At 47.1% G+C, this 23,151-nt stretch overlaps 1 protein-coding gene across 2 annotated transcripts in view; it reads left to right on the top strand.

Moving 5' to 3' along the window:
• The window catches only part of PRKCB (protein kinase C beta), a 1,135,405-nt gene that overhangs the window by 906,933 nt on the left and 205,321 nt on the right, over window positions 1-23,151 (top strand). For both annotated transcript variants that reach the window (XM_078664821.1, XM_078664820.1), the window contains exons 14-15: window positions 6,807-6,887; window positions 7,813-7,920. In XM_078664821.1, coding sequence (XP_078520947.1) covers window positions 6,807-6,887; window positions 7,813-7,920 — 189 coding nt within the window. The remainder of the gene's footprint in view (window positions 1-6,806; window positions 6,888-7,812; window positions 7,921-23,151) is intronic.

The following is a 23,151-nucleotide window of genomic DNA, read 5'->3' as shown; positions in this document are numbered from 1 at the left end:
TGGTTTTTGGCGAATCGTAAGGTTTATTTAAGATTAATGCTTGAAAGTGAACAGGTTCACAGGAATTATGTGATTCTGTGGCGAAGCATTTTCAGCATAATTATGTGTTTCCCACACTTGCTGCATAATCTGTCGTCTGTTGCATGGCTTGCAGCATTCAAGAAGGTGGCTGTTTCTAGCTTCTAGCTCAGAAGGCTCTAAATTTCCAAAAGAAAGCAGTGCACGTTAGCTGGTCTCCTTTTGGTTGCGGACTGACATTCAGCACCAACCTTTCATTCCAAGCACACACCACCAGGGCAGCCGAGACACCACAGCAGCAGCTCCCCCTCTTCAAGGAAGTAAAACTGGTTTATTTTGCTGCGGCAACAGACTTCAGGTGCACACAAGAGACCTCTTCTATCTAGTTGGAGGTAATGTCTTCATGCATGGCCTGATCCAAGGCCCCCCAGCATCACACTGGCTCCCCTGAAAGATATCACCCAAGCTGCAGCTGTCCTCGCCAAAGGAATGACCCAGCTCTCTCTTTAAAGCCACATCACCTTCAAGACCGACTGCATGGGGGAACAGCGTTTACAACGCAACTTTTACAACGAAGTACCTTTACAACGCAACCATTACAACGCAACTTTTACAACGACTTGCGCTGGGGGGCGCTCTAGGATAGGGAATAGTTTTAATTTACTATCCAACACCTTCCCTACTATCCACGGGGACTGGAGTTGGAATAGTAAATTAAACTATTCACTATCGAGTGCCCCCCAACGCAAGTCGTTGTAACGACTTGCGTTGTAAAACTTGCGTCGTAAAGGCATGCGTTGTAAAAGCATGCGTTGAAACGTCATACATCCACTGCATGGCATGCACAGTTCCAGAAACCCCACCCCTGCCTGCCTGCCTGCCTAAGGACCTGTCCCTATCAGATGGACAGCGCCACACTAGACTAGACGTCAAAAACTGCAAACAGAAGAAACCCAGCAGGAGGACCTTCCCCATCCACTCTCCCAACATCTCCACCCAGAACCCCTCCCTCCATCTTTGAATTCAGGATGGACCTGCCTCGCTTTCCGTAGTTGTAACACTAAGTATTGCTAAACAAGACTGAATGCAAATGGTCCCAAACTTCCAGTGGGCACTTGTAAAAAATGTGCACAGAAACCACCAGTGCCCCCTTTTTAGGTTGAGCCTGGGCAGTGCATGCACTGCTCTGCGGCATGCTGTATTGGAGTATGGAATTGAAGCCCCGCCCAACCTCTGCCCATATTTGTCATTGGCTTGTGTCCTTGCCCTTTGTAAATGTTGGCTTTTGATTCGTTAATAGGCTTGTTAGTCCCTCCTTAGTACCGCCGTGTCTTCATTTGTAACCTCCCATGAGGACTGGCCCTTTTACTTCGGTTGTTACATGGTACGTCGTTTTTAGTCTGTAAGCACTATTTTCTTTGAGTTTCTCCTACTGCAGGCGTGTGATGCTTTCCTGCAACATTCAGTGCGCCATGCATGCTTTAACTTTCCGAGCAGAACGGGACAATGGCAGCTTCTTTGAATCGGTCTCGCATTGACAAGAGTTTGGGCTATTGGCATTGTAAATGACAATGCCTTTTATATATGTGTTAATTAGCAAAAACTGTGATTTAAATGGGCCGGTACTGTTCGCCACGGAGTACCTGCACTTTTTTATTTTGAGACAGCATGTACCGGCACTTCTCAAGAGAAATGCAATACTTTTAATTGGGGACTATCGGCACTTCTCAGAAACAAGAAGGTACTCTGGTACAGAGTACCTGCACTTCTATGTTTCCATTTCAAGCACTGAGCAAAACAGATAAATAAAAGGCATTGTCATTTACAATGCTAATAGCTTAAACCCTCGCAAATGCGAGACCTATTGCATTGCAAATGCGTATTGCACTTGCTGCAGTGCTTGTTTAAGTGAGGGCTTTAGCGCTAGAGCAGTGGCGTAACGAACCTTGAGGGGGCCCCCCCTGCAGGGTACATGAAGGGGCCCCCTCCGGACCCAATCTAGAGCTCCCCAGCAGAAGTGCAGTGCTGATGGGGCCCCCTGGAGGGTGAGGGCCCCCCCCCCCGCACCGCGGGGGCTGCAGGGGCATGTGTTACGCCCCTGCGCTAGAGGTGTTGAGGTGTTTGTATTTAAGACAAGACAAGTTTTTTCTCTGTGTCGTTAGCAATGGAGGCTTGGCGTTGTTACCATTTCGGTATTCATTTGTGGCAGTATGTGTACACAGTCTTACGGTGTAGAAATATTGGTGTAGGCAGCAGATGCTCGGAAATGTCTGCAGTTAACCCTGGCAGTGTGTAGACAAGAGCAGTTAGTATCAGAGGTATGGAGCTGACTGCATTGAGGGTTCACGGTGCACTGAGACCTCTGCATTAGCCATTAAGTGTTGAAATATTTGCACTCAGTGTCAGGGGTGTGAAGATACCTGTGGCTAGCGTGAGCGGTGCCGAGAAGTGTGACGCAGAGCATGCGTACCTGTGAAAACACCATGTAAGACCCACTTACAAAGAAAATTCCTGTTGCCATGTAAGGATCTCCAACCCCAAGTGCCAAACAATCACCAGACAAAAACAACCTCCAACCCAGAAGGCTAAAGATGAAGAAAAGCAGGGGATTTGCTTTTCAAAGCATAATATTCCTTAATGCTCACAAGTACCCCACATACACTGGGAGCCCTACACATTGCCAGGGGCGTACCTTAGTGAAATGCAGGGAGGCTGAGTCTAAAAGGAATGCCCACCAACCACCTGCAGTAAACCAACTAAAAAGTGTGAGAGTGGTACAGCCCTGGAGGGCGCCACCTTCTGGTGGCAGGCTCCAGTCCCAGTGAGAGGAGTTTGCAAATCTGCTCCAGTGACTGGGAAGAACCTGCCAGTCACAGTTTCCACTGTTTGTAAGATAGCTTGGTGGGTTAAACCAGCTGCTGCACACAATGGTGTGTGTGAGCACATTTCTCTTTTTGTCTCAAGTGTAATTTGATTTGATAGTATCCATTTGATGTTGCATGAGCTCTAGAGAACATGTGTATGTTAACAGGAGCAGTTAAAATGTGGCATGCTTTACATAGAAAACTATTTTGTGAATGTGCTCTGACTGAAATCGCTTTACACAAAACAAATAGGATGAAGGTGAGGGCTGTCACCGTGGTATTACAACATTACTAGATTACACAATGCACAGTACATTTTTACAGCACACTAAGTTGTTGTTTTTATAACAAATGAGCTGTTGTTGTGCAAGGGATCATTGATATTTCAGCCTACACCACTCTTTCCCATAATCTGCATTGTGGGGCCTGTCTGCAGCCATAAAAGTACTCCTATCTATGAGTGTGGATTTTCTTTATTTGCAGTTCACTTATGTTTCCATCATGGCACCTAAAATGTTGCACCAGGTAAAGGTTTCCAGGCATACTACTGGGAATTTCATGTGATGTCTCCCAGAGGGTCCTATTCGCCAGTGCACATTCACATTAAGGGATTTGCCCCGAATCACAGGACGTTGAGCTGATGCTGAGACTCAAACCTGGTTCCGAAGCTCCAAAATTGGCGGCTCTGGCCATTACGCCACATCCTCTCCCCACTTTGATGGTTAGTAGTTGGTTCTGTTTTGGGCGGTGCTAACAGGAGAAATGGCCTGGTGCAAGCTGTCTCCTGACTAGAGCCCCACACTTATGTTTTTACAAATTAACTACTACTATTCGCCCCTTCGTACATAGCATAAAATTATGCACAGGGCGGATGGAGCTCTCTGTACAAACTAGATTTGTTTAAAAAATATATATATTTTCCCCCATTGAGAAAGCCCTTCCCCTACACCAAACCGGAAGTAATACGTTCCCCTTTTTTAACATGAGATAGGGATTGATGTCTTCATATTTTTGAATGAGGAATCTGCAATAGCAAAACTATTTATGCCAGCCAGGAATCCTTTGGTGAATTCCTGGCAGGTGTAAATTGAGGTATTTGTAGCAGTAATGGATCTATGAGAGGAAATACCTTTGTGACTTGGGCCCTGTTTGTCTATGTGCACAGATCCAAATCTGAACGAAAAATAAACAAGTGAAAACAACTTGATGCAATTTAAATGCTTTGTTTTAAATGTGAACGCTTTCCAGATATAAGCAGCTTACAGAGCCGTCAGGGACTTATTTGCACCATTTGTTTCTCAGCCAGGGATTTTTGCGGGTGTGGTCAACAGGGGGGTGAAATTGACACCCCTGTTGTTGAAGGGGACAAGCATCTTTTTAGTGAAGCCTGTGATTTCTGTGAAGCTCCACACAGATAATGTCACAACCCGACTTGTAGGCACTAAGTCCAACTACAAACTTAAGATTAAATTTACTAAGGGGCCGTGACATAGCTCCCCTGAGGACACGCCCCTGGCGCAGTGCCAGTAAATGCACCCACCTTGTGCAGTGATTGTGATTAATCATGCAAAAAATAAATCAGAAAGAATTACCCAACCCATCCTCTCTTTACTGTGATCACTATGGTGACAATGGAGGACATGATCCCAAACTCCCAAACTGTGTGGGTGGAAGGGGTGGGGCAGGCACTGTGGAAGATGTAAAGGCACTCAGTAGCCCAACTAACTGAATAATTGCACATATTCGGCTATATGTTGTATATGAAGTCTTAAAAATCTATGTGCACCAGCTATCAGTCATATATATCAGGCACTTAGAACCTGGATCCAAGTATTTGGGCTTTATGACAATATATCAATGTCCTTAACCTCTTGCCTGCGGGGCTAATTCCCCCACTGTGCTGGGAGGGCGTGCACAGCGCCCCAGTGCTCATGACGAGCTGTTCTCGTCACGGCCACACCCGTTTCTTCAGAACGTTCCGCACAGCAGGGGAATTAGCCCCACGTGCGAGCGTTCTGACCGTTATGACGAGCTCGTCATGAGCACACGGCCACCGTGGCTCATGACGAGCTCAGCTCGTCATGAGCATGGGAGGGGTTAATATCGAGCTACAATAATTGGAATGTGTTTAGCGCCTACTATCCCAGCCAAGGTGAGCACTACATGAACCCGCCACTACATTGTAAAGTAAGTATATATTTACTATTCTGAACTCCACCCATACTTACCCTGGGAGGTAAATGTAGGTGGAATTAAGAATTGTAAATATGTTCTCACCTTTACAGAGTATTGGTAGATGTGTGGATGTGGTGTTGTTGCCATGTGATATATTCTATGCAATATAGTGGCTTAGAACCGTTAATTATTAAGTGGCGCTAGAAAATACTGAGCAAAATGGCTGTGAGGGAGGTGGTGGGGAGACTAGTTATGATCCCTTTCTTCACTGTCCTAGGGCACACCAGGTGTATCCTCGGGGAACCCTAGATTTTCAGTGTAGACGTCCCCCCTGGAATCAGTGGCATCCCCAAACTGAGCAAAAAAAGGAAACAAATAGGAGAACTTCAGGGTGAAAGGTAGAAATGGCGGGAAGGGACAGCTGCACAGTCAGGGGCTTTCGTCCTTTCTTCAGTAAAGGAAAAAAAACAAAATATTGCTGTGTAAATGCATCCATGAAACAAACCAGGACACTATTCCCTGCTACTTTTTGCTCCAGTTGGGTTGGCTCCTGTGAAATGACGTTTAGGTTGGGAATTATCTGATTTATCGAAAAGGCCCAAACTATTCCCAGAGGACTGTACATCCCTGGCGCTTCGGAGAAGCCAAAGGCGGGAAACACTAGGTCTCTCCGAGTGGCAAGGTTCGGATCGAACCACTCCAGGGGTGGTTTCTGCGCACCTCAGGTGCCCTTCGATGGAACGCACCACCATCGCCCACCACAACTCACAGTGATGCCTGAACTCTTGGCTTTCAGAATAAAATTAAATAAGCATTGGCAAAGCCAGTAGTTTTCGCTCTTGGGGCCTTTTGGCGATACTCGACATCATTAATGCAGCCGTGTTCTACTGGCAAATGCATGAGTCCAAACACATGCGTGTGCCAGCACAATGCCGCAGACGCCATTTGCTTTCAATTTTTGTTAACTAGTGCAAGAGATGGCAGAAGCCACTTGGATCGATAATTTAAAAAAAAAAAAATTAAAGCACAATAGCACTTTTATTTATGGATTGCTGGGGTTTGTGGGTAACAGAGGAGCGAAAGCATGGAGCGGTTAGGTCTAGGAGGTGAAAAGCATTCACTGAGGAAGAGAGGCACACAGCGAGTTGGGTAGAAGCATAGGATGGTGAGAATAAAACGGCGCACGAAGGAGGCATAGGGAAGAGTACACAAGGGAGAAACAGGGTGCACAGGGGAGCATTTTGGGGAATATATGGGGAGAGAAGTAGAAAACAAATGCACTCTTATTGCATGTTTAACCAAGAGGGAAAAAAAAGTACCCTAAAGTGAGTAGTAGAAGGATAGAAGCCGGCCAATCAGAAAGATGGTAACAAGTCTATTCTCCAGAGGAGGGACAAACACAAGATGAGACTAGGAAAGCCTTTAAATAAGAAGCAAGCAAATGAGTGACAATAAAGCCAACCAATGGTAACCAATGGGTGGAGGTAAGCAGGAGTAAATTCTTGGTAAGCCTACAATAGGTCTATTGCAAGTAGGCTTCTGGTATGCCTAACCTATAGATGCGAAGATCACAGTCCTTCTGTTTCAGCACCATATGATATATATTATATCACGACCCCAAGGCCCACCCCTGCGAGGGGTGAGGGGGCTCAATGAACGTAGCATTTGTTTATGTATTTGTGCATATTTAGTAATGCAGAGTTTTCCGCCAGCCGTGCAGTACTCATGTTCCCATTGTATGCCTTGCAGATCATCGCCTATCAGCCCTATGGGAAGTCGGTGGACTGGTGGGCCTTCGGTGTTTTACTCTACGAAATGTTGGCCGGACAGGTAAACAGCATGAGCGTCTTGTCCTATCTGTGAATGGCGGAGGTTGGCCTTGTGACCTTATATCACCAAATGTCTGTGCATGCCCAGTTTGTCCATACTTCAACACTTTATGGTGGGGGACAGTGAGTGTTGTAGCTACATTGATGCTTGTAGTAGTCACAAGTCCTGCTCATCCCTCCCTGGATGGCTAAGAATATCTTGGCTGTTGTCCTTCCTTTAGCTGCTTGGCAGTGTCAATGTTGCTCCCCCATCTTTGGTTATATGGCTGGTGGTTTCAAAGTTCATTGTTACTTCATCCTTTTCGGTTCAGTGACAGCCAGTGCCTTCCTTCTTATTCCTCTCTGGTTTGATGGCAAGGACTGTCTCGGCTGTTTCCTTCTCTCTGGTTGGATGGCTAGGAGTGTCCTCACTGCTTCAGCCTCTCTGATTGGGTGGTTAGGAGTGTCCTCACTTATTCCCCTTTCTGGTTGGATGGCTAGGGATGTCATGGCTGCTTCCATTTCTCTGGTTGGATGGCTAGGAGTGTCCTCACTGCTTCCTTCTCTCTGGTTGGATGGCTAGGAGGGTCCTCACTGCTTCCTCCTCTCTGGTTGGATGGCTAGGAGTGTCTTCACTGCTTCCTCCTCTCTGAATGGATGACTAGGAGTGTCATGACTGCTTCCTCTTCTCTGGTTGGGTGGCTAGGCGTTGCATGGCTGTTTCCTCCTCTCTGGTTGGATAGCAAGGAGTAACATGGCTGCTTCTTCCTCCTTGGTTAGGTGTGTACGAGTGAAATGGCTGCTTCCTCCTTTCTGTTGCATTCCTAGCTGTTTCATGGCTGCTTCCGTTTCTCTGGTTGGATGGCTGGAAGTGTCATGGCTTCCTGTATGATTAGTTTACGGGGAATGTCATGTCTATTTATTCCTTTTCCCTCTCACCATTACAGGCTCCCTTCGAAGGGGAAGACGAGGACGAGCTTTTCCAGTCTATCATGGAGCACAACGTTGCCTATCCCAAATCTATGTCAAAGGAAGCTGTGGCCATCTGCAAGGGGGTAAGACGATGGTGGGAGTGGGGCTCCATAATCCCTTGGGATGCGGGAAAGACTGACGGGGATGAGAATCCGAATGCAATCACATGGGCGAAGCAATCACACGGGGTGAAAATGAACCAGAATGAGCAGGGTGATGAAAGGGGGAGGGGGGGTCCTATCACAGATTAAATCAACAGGAAAAGTATGCATTAATCTGAACTCTTTAGGTAATTTTAATATTAGCTTTCCTTGAGTGGACTTGAGGCCATTTCTCCCGTCTGTGCCTCTCCTTGCTTCGTAGCTCTTATTTGTCTTTCATTTCAAGTAGGTACATCGATTGCATTGAGCTGTAACATTCATATAGCGCTTCAAACTATGTGGGATGCTGAGGCCCACTTTGGATGGCTAGCACGCGGCACTATGGGGTACTTTACTGTCTGTTTGGAGTGGTGTATTTGGTGTGTTCCAGTCTGGGAAGAGTTTTTAAGTCGTGTGTGAGTGACTAGAGATGCTGTTATCTTTTCTTGGGGTGCGGGGCCTAGCTGTGTGTGATTTTGGAGGAGTTGTAAGAGAGAGGACAGTAAATTATAATTACATATAGCCTTTTCGATGCGTCGGATGGCGCCTGGCCGTCCGACGTCACGGGAGCGCGTGCATTGGACGGCCGGGCCGTCCGATCTGCGCATGCGTCGGATTCGGCCGCACCCCAGCGGAATGTCCGCCACGGCGAAAAGGTTAAGAAGGGCCACTGGAATTATGTGATTGTGCTGCTATGGCAATTTTCGCATAGTTATAGGTTTACCACATAATCCATCACCTGCTGCATAATCTGTAGATTTAAGCAAAAACAAATTGTTTCTATCTCAAATGATTCAAAAGTTACCTTTGCAAACATTGACTGGTCATCTTTCTGTAGCTTATTTCTATATTTGGATAATACACTGGCACTAAAGAAGTGTAAGTAATGCCAAGACAGCGTTAACAAGTTTAAAAATGTCAAAATAATGAAATAATTCTATCCCAAAATGTGCCACATAATGCTGCATGATTTGGCTTTTCTTGCCGCATGATCTACTACTCAACCCAGCCTCATAATTTGGCCCTCCACTGCCGCGTAATTCCAATTGCCCTGCATTTAAGACTAAAACCTATAGGCAGCTACCCAGTGCAAATCTTGCCAGAGGGGCAGCAGGGTGCTGTATATACACCAGAAAATGGAGGTAGGGGTTAATGAGAGAAGGCGCAGAATGGCAGACATATTGTCAGATGAGTAAAATGATGCCAAACAGGCACGGATGGGAGTTGGTAACAGGAGCAGTAGCCATAGACAATGTTTAAGGCAGGTGGACTGCCAACTTTAGTACAGTTATACCATATGGATGAGGAAATATGTGGAAGAGAAATCAAAGTTGGCAACCTGAGCAGAAATTGTTCAATTTTTAAATGTCCTAACTTTTCACCTACACCTGCTAGGTCAAGTGAAGGCAAACTTTTGAGCAGACATTTTCGCCCAACCCCCTCAGGTGCTCTCAAAGACTTCTGTGGTTATACATTTAAGTTTGACCATTGTTTAGTGAAAAGCCTGTGATCAGTACATTCGCCAGCTCTTTATGGGATTAATGCCACGCGTGTTTCAATGATAAAGAAGAAAGTGTTTGTTGTTTGGCATGACCATGGAATAGAGGCTAGAACACGGTTCCCAATCTAGCATAGACATTGAGGACAGACATATGCTTCCTGTAACGTGCTGGTTGTGTGACGGCACAACATTTAGCATAATACCAAAGATTAGAAGCTGCTTGAATGCTGTGGGATTTTTGTGCTGAGACCCAACTTCCATTCTCATGTCAATACGCCTGAGTTGTCTAAATTATCCTCAGTGAAAACAAAACAAATTCAGGACCTGATCATCTTTCTTAGACTGGAACACACAGGGGATGATTAGGACAAGACTGCGAGCTGAAGGCGCATGTTGAGAATGATTCACAGAAAGACAAACTCTGAAAGAAGTGGAAAGGTCATGGGGACACGAGAACAAATAGGGAGAAGAGGAGTCAGGGTTAATGGAAGACACATTTACTGTATAATGCTAAGTAGGCTCTGGCTTACACTAATCCCCCAGATGCACTCCCCAGAAAATGCAAAATACTGGTAGCCACAGAGGTGACAGGTGCCTACTTTACAAACACAAGCTGGAGTGACATTGAGAATGTCCCTTAAAAAATATAATATTAACTTCTCGATTGTATGTAGTACTTCAGAACTTTGCTTTGGTGTTCGGTTCCTCATCGCTCTTGAAGAAGCACAGAAATATTCTGGAACTTTTGTCCTCCTGGCCCTTTCACACACTCCTTGCCTAGGAAAGTGATGTCGCTGCAGTCAGTGTTCAGCAGCAGCTGAAACCAGTTGATCGAAAAGCCATGGAATCCACCCGTGATCCCTCCTAGGTAGGCCTGTATGTATTTCAAAGAAAGTATAGCCGCTGATTGGATCTGGGATCCTGCACAGGTCCATGTTAAATCAACGTATACTGTAGTATGGTTGAAGAACGGTGCCTCCAACCCAGCCTGTAAGACCTATGGTGATGCTTCCAGGATGATGAACTAAGCATGGTCCATCTTCTCCCATCTGGAACAAATAAGGAGCGATGCCTGAGAACTGTCTTCCTGCCAAAGTGATGCCTAGAAGATGAAGAGAATCTCCATCTAGACAAGTATCTGCAGAGTCCCTGACTCCTTACTAGCTCTGTCCCTAAGCCTTTGGTTGCTGCTTGGGTGGAATGATGAGAGAGTGGATCTTGTGGTCCTTACCCCCCTGGCTGCGGCCGGAATTCTGCGCCTTTGCGGCACATTCCAATCGCGGGCGTGGTCATGACGGCTCCCGGCCATCATCAGCACACGCCCACCGTAACTGATGACGACCGGGAGCCGTCATCAGCACCGAAGGGGTTAAAGACTGACTGGTGACTACCTCTGGAATAACTTACTAGCTCCGGTGAAAGAACCTCTGTCCCACTTAACTCCACCATCCGTTGAAGCCGCTGTGGAACTGGCTCTTTTCTAACTCGCCGCCAAGGCCTGGAACAACTTTCCCCTCCACCTACGCACATCTCCTTCACTGGAGGACTTTAGGAAGAAGCTCAAGATATGGCTTTTCAACCGTCGCGGCCATCTTGATTGAGGCTCACAGAACCCTAGCGCCTGGAGACCCCCCCCCCCCAGGGTGACGAGGCACGCTCTACAAGACCGACTGTTTTTTTTCCCGGATTTTTATATAGAGTGAACTTGAACGGAAGGTATTAGGTATCAGAGCGCTTTATATGAGCCCCAGTTGCGTCACATAAGGACACATTCATTTTTGTTAGGCACGGAAAGATTAAGTGATTTGCCCAGAATCACAGGATGTTGAGCGTTGTTGCCGAGGCCCGAATCCAGTTCCCCAAATGTTAGGCCACATCCTCTCTTGAATGATTGATCCATTTCCACAGCAGCTGTAATGTTCCTTCATTTTACCAGACTACACGTCATAGGCAAAAAGTCTAAACTTGGACTCCTCGTAGTGACCTTCCCTGTATAGATCTACAGGCCAATCAGGTGCAGGCTTTATGTAAATGATGCAACAAACAACAGGTAGATGGATGGAATGCTTGATCTCAGTCGGTGTCCATCACTCAGGGACTTGGCCTGGTGAGGAGGCTAGCTGGCCCTTTGGAGCTGGCCCAAGAATGACAAGCATACGGCAGGTCTCTGTCTACAGCGACAAAGTGGTGAAAAACGTGGTCTAGATCACATCCCCGAACACTCACCGCTGGCTGGGGGTGAATTCCAGCCCCCCCCCCCCATCAATATTTCGTTTGTTTACGTAACTGATGACATTCGTGGGGCGCGACACGCAGAAGCCACTTTGTGTGTGAGCAAAGTACGCCCAAGGCCTCAGGGAATTTTTTCCAGGTCACTTCACAGTCAATGCAGGAACCATCAATAAATATGCATTTTAATGGAGGAGATGCAGGGCTGCACTGCAGTTAGGTGCACCAGGAAGACGGGGGTGTAGGTGTGCATTTTTCTAGGCTTATGGGTTTTCTTAGTAAGTGGGGCAGTTAGCAGTGGTAAAGGTTCACATATGCAGCCCCTGATGTGTATTTAGCACCCTTGTCCTTCCCTACTCCTGTCCCTGCCATTGCAGGGGCACTGTTTACGTTCAGGAGGAGAAAATAAAAACAGGACTATCAGGCGCCTATCTGTGTTCTGTAGTGTCCATGCCTTGCCCTTCCGGTTGACCATCAAAAACAGAAGGAGACGTTGAGAACAAAGCCTGTGGTGTCATCGAGGTCAAAGGGTGCATGATATCACTTCCGGTGCTTCTCTGGCGTTTTTGTCATTTCATATCCGTGGTTCCTAGTCTTGATTGGAAGCTGGGAGGGGGGGTGTTTAGCTCTGCCCGCTCGAGTGTGCTGTGGGGGAGGGGGGATAAATGCACCTGTCCCCTCCGCTCTCCGTCACATCACTCACAGCCGGGCGGGCACGTGCGCCGGCCCCGGGAGTGCCACAGCTGCTCGGGGGCTGTTTTCCTTAATGGAGCTCTTCACACTCCTGGTGGCGCGAGGGCACGCGAGCGTGCCAAGGAGGGGGGCGCGCGCGCCGGCTGGGGCTCCTGCGGGGTTGGTGGGCTCGTGCAGCACATTTTAAGATGGGGGGCATCAATCAAGCGCACGAGGGCTCCTTTCATCACGCCTCCCCCCTCCCCCAGATTGGAAAACTCGCCGAGGCCGCGTCAAAACCAGAAGAATGGCCGCAAACAGCTCCGCGTCCGACAAAAGGCGCCCAGTGGCGCGTGCACCGCACGCATGGTCGCAAAAACGGGGAGCAGCTTCCGGGTGGAATCCGCCATTCTGTAAAAGGCGCGAGGCGAGCACAGGTGAACCAGAAACCCTCTGTTAGAAGAGGATGCCAGCTCAGGTGGAAATACTTTGCACAGCGGGGGCGCAGTTTAAACCTCCCCAGGACATATAATGTAGTTCCAGAGGAGTTCATTGCTGATATGGGTTGTTGGGGACAGGTGGACGATAAGGCAGGGCACGGTGTCTTAAGCCCCACACACTATTTTACGTTTTTAACATTTAGTGCATAAAGCGCGGACATTACCCGAAGGTGTCAGAGCGCTGTACAATAGAGCTAGTTACATTACAAGAGAAAAGTGGTACAAAATAGAACATTACAAAGACTAACAAGCATTGGCACAGCCAATAGGTCTCGCTTTTGGGACCTTATAGATATTTAGTTTTGCAGCACAATATCCTTGGTGCAACAACATCAGCTGTTGCATGGCTAAACCATGTACCTTATAACTGTTTAGGCATGCAACCGTTGATGTTGTTGCACCGAGGATATTGTGCTGCATAACTAAATACTTATAAAGTTCCAAAAGCGATACCTTTTGGCAATGCCAATGCTTGTTTAAGCATGGGAGCAGAGGGTAACATAATTTCTCTTCTTATTTCTGTAATAGCATGTACACGTAGGAGAATACCATACCATTTGTAACACTTAAAATTCTGTTTAAATGATTACGAATAATAAGTTATGTTATGTTAATTGTATTTGTAGAGCGCCTGGTTACACTGACCCAGTGTCCCCCCGCGCTAAGGTAACAGCCATAAAGCCAAAAGCAGCATCTAAGATTAGCCTGATGCCATAACAGATTAGACCACAGGAAACAGATGGGTCTTCAGACCTTTCAGAAAAGTGGATTCAGATTCCGCCAGCCGGAGACTCTGAGGAAGGGTATTCCACAACTGGGCCGCCAAATGCCGAAAGGAGCGGCCGCCCATCCTTGATCTCCTAATCTTGGAGATATGCACCATTCCTCTCCCACTTGATCTAACCAGTCTGGTAGGTACATAGGGAGTAAGAAAGTCGTGCAGATACACGGGCCCTTCTTCTGCAAAATCCGGTGGCTCACGCACATGGCCTTGAACTTCACTCTCTCCCTGATGGGAAGCCAGTGCAAGGAGGCAAGCGCTTTCTTTGCAGACGCTCTCCTTGGTAACATAAAAACAAGTCTTGCAGCTGCATTCCGGATACACTGCAATCTCCGTATGCACTTGTCAGTTGCACCCAAATACAGGAGATTGCAATAATCCAAGCGCGAAGTCACCAAGGCATGCACCATGATCTTCCTAGATACAATGGGAAGGGTATCCAGGGTCTTCCATAGACCTCGTAGGATGCCGAAGCAAGCGCCTGTCACCCGCCTAGTGTGGTAATCAAAAGCCATCTTATTGTCCACCCATACGCCGAGATTCTTTGCTTGTTCACACGGTGTAGGGGTAGGGCCCAGCGTCTTTGGCCACCAAGCCGATGACCAAACTGACGGAGCCTTTCCTATTACCAGTACCTCGGTCTTGGTACCGTTCAGCTTCAGACAATTACTTGCCATCCACTCAGCCAGTTTTTGCAGGCAGGACATGAAATTAGAGGCAGCATCGGACCGAGCCTGAGTCAAGGAGACCACCAGCTGGGTGTCATTAGCATAGGACAGGGCATTAATCCCAAACTTATCCGCAATCTTTGCCAGGGGGCGACATAAAGATTGAACAAGGTCGGACTCAGGGTAGAACCCTGAGGCATCCCCTGCGTCAGCTTGATGTTCCTGGAGTAGTGAGCCTCTTGCATAACTTGAAAGCTACGCTCGGTCAGAAAAGATTCCATCCATTTCAGAGCCCCATCAATAACACCACCTCTCTTTAAAGCCTGCAACAAGGTATGGTGGGCGACAGTGTCGAAAGCGGCACTCAGATCTAACAAAATTAGGGCCGCTGTTTGTCCCTCATCCACTTGCTTCCGAATGGTCTCGGTGGAGTACACTAGTGCTGACTCAGTGGAATGGAGGGCACGAAAGCCAGACTGAGAGGGGTGGAGAAGGTTGTTCTTACAAATGTGCGCTGTAAGCTGTATGTTCACAATCTTCTCTGCTACCTGCTGGGACTTCTTTTGCAAAGGATGCACCACTGCCTCCTTCCATCTGTTAGGATCCACTCCTGAGCTAAAAGACATACCGATGAGATGTCTGATAAAGGGCTCTAATATGTCCAAACTCCCTCTAAGCACCCTGGGGGTCACTGGATCCCTAGGTGACCCTGATTTAATAGTAACTGCTATCTGTTTAAGAGTGTCAGGAAGAGGCACAACAAATTCATGGAGACATTGTAGTATTGGAACGTCCACATGTTCCTCCTCCCCTCCCACGCTTCCACGAGCAGAGTCGGGGAAAGAGGAGTAGATCTGTTCTACCTTCGCCGCAAAGTACTCAGCAACCCGATTGCAGGATTTCTCAGATCCCACAATGGGTGGAGCAATAGATGTCAAGGAGGAAATTTCTTTAAAAACCTTAAAAAGTTCTTTAGTAGAGTTTTCAGCTGTTTGAATTCTCTCCTTGAAATAGGCTGACTTCGCCTTCCTTAATGAGCGAATGGTATGACTTAATACAGATTTTATATTCCTCTTCCACGAGGACGGAGAAATCTTTCCTCCATCGTCTTTCAAGTCGCTTGCACCTTGCTTTGGCAGTCCTAAGTTCTTCCCCAAACCAGGGAGCAGATTTGCGTCTTTTAGTGGGACACCTTATTAGACCAGGGTGCCATACAATCAAGGGCGTCAGTAATGCGCCTCCCTAGAGCTTCACACACAAAGTTTACATCTAAACCAGAGGGTGATCCATCTCTCAGAAGGGCCTGATTAAAAGCCCCCTTAGAGATAACAACCCACTTCCCGCTTTTAAAACCAGTTTTAACTTTCTCCTGTGCTTTGGGAGCTGGAAGCTGTATCGTAAATGGTATCCAAAAGTGATCCGACCACAGCACCGGACGCGGAGACTCAACCACCAGAGCATCCGAATTGGCAAAGATGGGATCAAGTAAATGTCCCTGCTTATGTGTAGGGCATTCCGACTTTAACAATAATTGAAGTGTTGCTAATTCCTGACGCAACTCTTGGGTCCCCAAGATGAGTGCATCATCAAGGTGCAGATTCATGTCTCCCAGCACTAGTAATTTGTCATACCTTAATGTCGGTTGCACCAGGTAGTCAATTAAGCTAAGAGAGAACCTGGAATGGAGCCCCGGAGGTCTGTAGACCAGTAGACCTTTAATAACGTAGTTAGTGGCTGTTCTAAGTGTAAATAGTCCTGCTTCATTGTCCTCGATAACAACTGACTCGAGGGAGCACTGGATAAAGTGTTTATAAATAATAGCGATGCCCCCTCCTCTAACCGGTAGTCTGTCCAATCTCATGATCCCATACCCCCCCAGGAAGGGCCTCCAATATATCTTGTGCAGATTCCGTGTCTAACCATGTCTCAGTGACAAATAGGACATCTATTTGTCCTTTCATCAATTGGTCATGTATCTCAATTTTATGCTTCCTCGTAGACCCACAGTTAATTAGAGATAGACCGAGCAGAGAACCTCCCTTCCTATCCTCCGTAAATACATGCGCTTGGAACGAACAGTGGTCACATTGCAACAGTTGTTATCTAAATTTATGCTATGCTTACACTTCGCCTTTATAGTTGGACAGAAAGTGCGGAGTGTCTGGGTGCTATAGTGGATGGCGGGATCAAAGGATGGAAAACGAACTCAATGTGAACAGGAAACAATAGAAAAAGATGGAAAAGGACAAAGAATGTTCACAAGAAGAAAAGATAAATGGAAAAAGGTTTGATAAGAACAAAAATGAAAATAAAGTAGGAAAGATGAAATGAGGAGCAGGAGAAGAATGAACGGAGAAAAAGAAAGCTGGTATGAAGAGAGAATGACGTAAAGAAGAAAGAAGAGAGAATGACGTAAAGAAGGAAGATAAGAATTGAACAAAAAGAAAGAATTGAAAGAACGGAGGACAAAAAAGGAGGATGATGGAAAGAAATATATATTTTTTAAGAGATGTAAAGTAAAAAGAGAATTAAGATGCAAAAGGAAAAATAGATAAAAAAAACTTTTCCCAGTACCAATCTTTCACTTACATTGTCCAGTGTTTGATTTGGCTTCTCCCCAAAGGAACAGACTTCAGTATCTAAAAAATATAGCTTCCAATAGGTGAGCAGGTATGAATTCCATTGATTTAGGACTCAGAATTAGTGCAGCAGAATATCAAGTGAATGCCATTGGCTGAGGTCTTGGCGGTAGGGCAGAACGTCTAAAGAAAGTTATTGGCTGGGGTACTGGCGGGAGTGCAGAGTAAGAAGCTAATGATAGTGGCCGACATCTTGGAGGAAGTGCAGAGTATCTGTAGAATGCCAGCGGATGAGGAGCTGTAGGGAGGCAGCATACATTAAAGAATATATCGAGGTTTTGAAGAAGAGATCAAATGGTACAAGTGTGGCGCAGACACCCTGTGGCCAAAGGGTTAAAATATGGGTTGACATAAACTACATTTCACTTGCAATCCTCTGCTTTAATTTACAAACAGCTGTAATTTCGTACTTTCAGTTGGTCTCTTTGGAGTGAACTAAGACCACAACTCCCAGAATGCAGGTGTTTGTTAAATGCAAGCCCAGGACAGTAAACATGGTAGCTCCTTGATATGTGTCCAGGACAAGCAGTCACTGAGGTTGAGTAGGGAGCGGGTGGGGTGCAAAGTAGAAAATAAAAGTGCGAAACTAGCATTAACTGGCCCTCTGATGCAAGGGGTCACTCTCAAACCTATCTGAGGTAAGAGAAAGAGAGGGAACTGATACACTTTCCAACCTTAAGGTCATTTTCACCATGAGATTCGACATGAGATTCCTCACCCCTGCGTGCTGTGTTGGATTTTGTGTTTATGTACCCTTCATTTTTAGGTCTAGCTAGAGTCAGCGCATTCGCTGTCTTGTGAGACATTTAGTAGCTGCTTCAAAAAGCGCTACCTTGCTGGCCACCAGCTTGCTAGAATGGAAACAAGCATGCGCAACTTGCACAGCACTTTTTCCCGCCGCGCGCGCGTGTGCACCACATGCGTTTTTTTTATAGTCTCCTGTCAACTCCGCCCCCCACCCGTGTTCTATCACCACACAGCACTTCTACCCCTTACCCCTGCTTTAAGTGTTCGGATGCCCCCACACGGCACTCCTACCCCCTGCTTTAAGTGTTCCGATGCCCCTCGCCCTTGCTCTGTGCTCTAGCACTGCATTTTTGCTGTATCAATAATGCTCTCTTCGAAATTTGAGGAGCGACCTCTTTCACACCTTGGCTGTTTGATAAAGTCCTCAACTTGGCTGTTCGTTCACCCTTCACCACAAGTAGTGAGCTTTGGCCCTACCACTTCACTCCCCAACTTCATTCTGGGTGTTCTATCAATATTGTGCCTACGCTAATCGCTCTCTAACTCCTATGCCCTGTGTGCCACTGCTCCATCATCACCTAATTAGGTGTCCCATCACACCACCCCCTGCTCGCCGCGCTCCAGGAACCCCAACCGGGTTGTGACTCCCCCGAGCAAATTTGGCTCTCCCATCCTACCAGACTCCTACCTTGCTCCCGTTGCACACGGCTTTTAGCTGGGCTCGCAATGTTCCGGCCCAGACTCAATGTCTTCCGCAGGCTCATGATAAGGTTTGGGCCTTAGTCGCTTTCAGGATGGGCTGTTATTAGCGCAGTGCCTGTCGGAGGTCCGCCAATACAGAGGGCGCAAGAGAGCTAAAACAACGCTGCAGATTTAGAAGAGTATCCACAGCTCATAGAGAATGGTCATAGAGTATTGAGTGCGAGATTGTTATCGGAGCATATAGTGTTGTAGACTGTCACCTTCCGGGCCATAGAAATGTAATGTAAAGATAGAAAAGAGACCGCAGCTTCCAACAGAGAACTTGAATGCTAGCTCAATGGTGTAGTTCCTGATTTTAAAGAAGAATCCTTCATTTGAGATCTAGCTGGTGTCGGTGTACTGAGATAGTTGGGAAGAAAACGGTGTCTGTTTATACTGCTGCCCTCGCACAAGTAAGGGAGGGAGTTCTTCCACAACTGAAATAGAACTTTCCTCTGCGGCCGCGCGGTGGACAAAGGGAAAGTGGCAGTGTTCTCCGAGTCCGCTTGCGGTACGGCTTGGCTGAAAGGCTCATCTTTTTTAAACTTGGCATACGTTTTAATTTTGGTTTTTCTCATGTGGGACAATATTTGATTTTTAAATAACGTGTGTGAGGAGCTTGGTTGCACTATACCTGTGCTCGATTTCCTGGTCTTCCCGCCCTGGTCTGACGCGGTGTTTACCGTTGCGCGGAGGGTGCGGTAGACCGAGACAGGCACTTCCAGCGGGGGCAGCCCTCTAGTTTTTGGGCGAGATCGCCTTGAAATAGAGCTTTCCTCTGCGGCCGCGCGGGTGGCGAAGGGACAGTGGCAGTGTTCCCGAGTCCGCTTGCGGTACGGCTTGGCTGAAAGGCTCGTCTTTTTTTAACGTGGCATACATTTTAATTTTGGTTCTCTCACGTGGGACAATATTTGATTTTTAAATAACGTGTGTGAGGGGCTGGGTTGCACTGTACCTGTGCTCGATTTCCTGGTCTTCCCGCCCTGGCCCGACGCGGTGTTTACCGTTGCGTGGAGGGCGGGGTAGACAGAGACAGGCACTTCCGGCGGGGGCTAGTTGTTGGGCGAGATCGCCTTGAAATTGAACATGCCTCTGCGGCCATCTTGCGCTTTTTACTGAATTGCTATGAAGGACTTGCTGAATTGAATGTAGGTAGGAATCGCAAAAATATTTGCGATTCCTTAATATTCCTTAATTGCGAATCGCAAATTGAGATTCGCAATCAAGGAATACCATCCCATTCATTCCTATGGGCCAAGAGGTCTATAGGAATGAATTGGATTTGCACCCGCAATTTGAGTGTAACCAGAGGCACTCGCAAATTCCGGGTGCAATTTCAAGGGTGCAAGGGTTCCAAAAGGACACTCTGTTGCTCCCCTGAAATGTGCATGTGTGCACATGTGGCGCACATACATGCCTTAAGGGCATGAATGTGTGCCACATGGCAATTTAAAAAAAGCAAAAAAGTGCTTTTTTAAAAGAAATCGCTAATTACCACCAACTTTAAGTTGGTGGTAATTAGCGATTCCTTAAGGCTAAAGTGCACTTTCTTTTGTGCTACTTACATTGCATTCAAGGAATCGCAATTTGTGATTCCTTAAATGCAATCTCAAAATAAGAAATGGCTATTTTTGCGATTCCTTATTTTGCGAGTAGGTTTTACATTCCTCAAAGCCAATTTGCGATTGCAAAGGCTGAAATTCTGCAAATTTCGGCGTTTGCGGTCGCTATTTGGCTTCCTACATCTGGCTCTAGGTGACTTAAAGCAATAATGTTAGTTCAATAATACAATCGAATGGACTTCCTTGTAAACGGCCTTGTAAACGGAAAGGCCAGGGCAGGCATGAGGTGTGCACGCTGCTTTTCCAACTTTCTCATGTTGGAAACCGGGAGCCCGTTGAAGTCTGCACCTGACTGCCGGGCCGGACTGGCCTTTTAATTCCACTGGGCATTTCCCCGAGGGGCTGGAGCCCCTGTAGGCTGGTTTTGAAAGCCTGAACCTCTGCTTGTGCCTCTGTCACATTCCCCAGGTTCCTGAGGTTAACTGCAGCAGACACAGGGGGGGCTTCAGGAGAGAACAAGAGAGAGAGAGATATCAGATGGGTGGAGGAGATAAGGGGAGAACATGGATGAGTGGTTAGGGAGAGATCGCATGAGGAACTGAAGAGAGTGCGGCTGGTTTGGACATTTTTGCCTGAGCTGCTTTTGGTTCCCTGTCTGGGCCTGTCTCTTAGCGCTATACAAGTCACAGTACAAACACACTTATTAGGAGAAACTGCTGCAGAAAAGTGATTCAAGGTAGTCAAGGTAGGAAACATAAATGTAGCTGAGGCATTGCGTCGAGATTGAATTCACATGGTCAGTAGAGTGCTGGGATGTGCACATTGGTGGGCAGTGCAGGGGATGTGTACACTGGTGGGCAGTGTGTCAGATGCACATGTTGGTGCTGGTGGAGCTGCTGTCACTGTCAAGGCTGTGCTGAAGACGCATGCATGGGTGGGCAGTCCTGGAGGCGCCATACTCTGGGTGGGAAGTGCTGCAGATGCACTCTGGTGGGCAGTGCTAGAGATGGACATATTGAAGTGGTGGGTGGTGCTGGAGATTCACACTTTGATGGGCAGCGCTTGAAATGCTCTCATTGGTGGATGGCACTAGAGATGCTGTCATTGGTGAGCAGCTCTGGAGATGCTGTTATTGGTGGGCAGCGCTGGAGATGCTGTCATTGGTGGGTGGTTCTAGAGATGCTATCATTGGTGAGCAACGCTGGAGATGCTGTCATTGGCGGGCGGTTCTAGAGATGCTGTCATTGGTGAGCAACGCTGGAGATGCAGTCATTGGTGGGCAGCGCTGGAGCGGCTGTCATTGGTGGGCGGTACTAGAGATGCTGTCATTGGTGGTTAGCTCTGGAGAAGCTGTCATTGGTGGGTGGTACTGGAGATGCTGCCATTGGTGGGCAGTGCTGGAGATGCTGTCATTGTCAGGACTGTGCTGGAGATGCACACAATGGCGGGCAGTGCTGGAGATGCCCACATTATTGGCGGCACACTTCGGTGTGGTTGTGCTGGAGATGCAAACTTTAGTGGGCGGTACTGACAATACTATCAGTCATGTGCAGGAGATGCTGTCACTGATGATTGGTGCAGGAGAAGCTGTCGCTCTCAGGGCTGTGTGGAGTTGCAGATATTGAGGGGCGGTGCTGGAGATGCATACATTGGTGTGAAGTACTGAAGAAGGGGCAGCGCTGGGGGTGAACACCTTTGTGGGCGGTGCTGAAGAAGTGCACATTGGTGGGCAGTGCTGATGATGCCCCGCAGTGCTGGGGCTACACACGTTGGTGCGGTGCTGCAGATGCACACTTGGGCAGTGCTGTCCTTGTCAGGGCTGTGTTGGGGATACTGTTTCTGCTGGGCATGCTGGAGATGCGACCATTCATTAGTAGTGCTGGTGATAACACACTTTTGTGGGCAGATTATCAGATGCTCACACATCTTCAGGACAGTGCTGGGGAGGCTCACACTGCTGGGCAGTGCTGGATATGCACATTTTGGTGGGCACGACTGGAGACTCACTCAGTGAGGGAGTGCTGTAGATGCAGACATTGGTGTACGGTGCTTGATATACATGCTATTGCTTCTCTAGAGCGCCATGAAACCATTCCGTGTACGAGCGCTATATAAAAGCACAGTAACATAACATAACACGCATTACCAAGGCTGTGCAGTAGGTCTGCATGCAGGAGAGTAGTATTAAAGATACACACTTTAGCTTGGCAGCATTAGATTGTTATTGTTATTGTTAACTACAGCTTATATAGCGCCAAATCACCGTCAGGTCTCTAGGCGCTTTTAATATGCACACAGTGACGGAGAAGCATATCCTGAAAGGGATATGCTGTTGAGGTAATGCTGCAAGATGTGGATTTCAGACTTCGCCTGTTGGCTGCGAAGCGCAGACGTAAAGAGAGAGACCTCAGCCCCACAGCACCCATGTATCACAGCACAGATCAATGTTAAGTGTGGCTTGCTGCCAACCCTGGACTCGTGTAACTGGGTTAGGATTGATCCCTGCGTTGGGTTTCAAAACATGTCATTGTTATGTCACTGACGCAGACACAGATCAATGAATGTTTGGATAACTCCCACATGTAGGCAGACTTCTGCTTCACAAGATCAAACAACTTCCTGATGCATGGACACATAGAACTGTGTGCTTTCAAAGCACTGTCACCCGTGTGATGGGCAGAAGGAAGAAACGCGGGTTAGCTTTATGTATAGTAAAACGCCACAGAGAGCGGCAAGGGGTTAATAATGCAATGCCGCTAACTTGTGCCATTGACACTTCAGTATTGGAGCCAGGTATCTCTGACTTTAAGGTTGTATTGAAAATTAGAAAATATATTTGAAGTATTTTTATTCGGAATGTGGTTGTTATTAATTAATGCTGTATTGGAAATATTCTTTTACTTTTCATTAAAGGTAATTTTGATACTAGATCACACACATCAAATCAGTGCTAATAGCACAATGCATAGATTATCATCCACACATAAATGGGGTGCTGGCAATATAATTATAAGAACACAATGTGTTAGCAATGCATTTCTTCAGTCAAAAGGAAAATTGGAAGTTCATTCCTAAAATCAAAGTAAGATTGTAAATATTAAATGGCTGAGGGCAAAGCAAGTGGTGGTAATACT

The sequence above is a fragment of the Lissotriton helveticus genome, chromosome 10, assembly GCF_964261635.1.
Source record: "Lissotriton helveticus chromosome 10, aLisHel1.1, whole genome shotgun sequence".
Lineage (NCBI taxonomy): Eukaryota > Metazoa > Chordata > Amphibia > Caudata > Salamandridae > Lissotriton > Lissotriton helveticus.
This window is presented reverse-complemented; position numbering and strand designations above follow the sequence as displayed.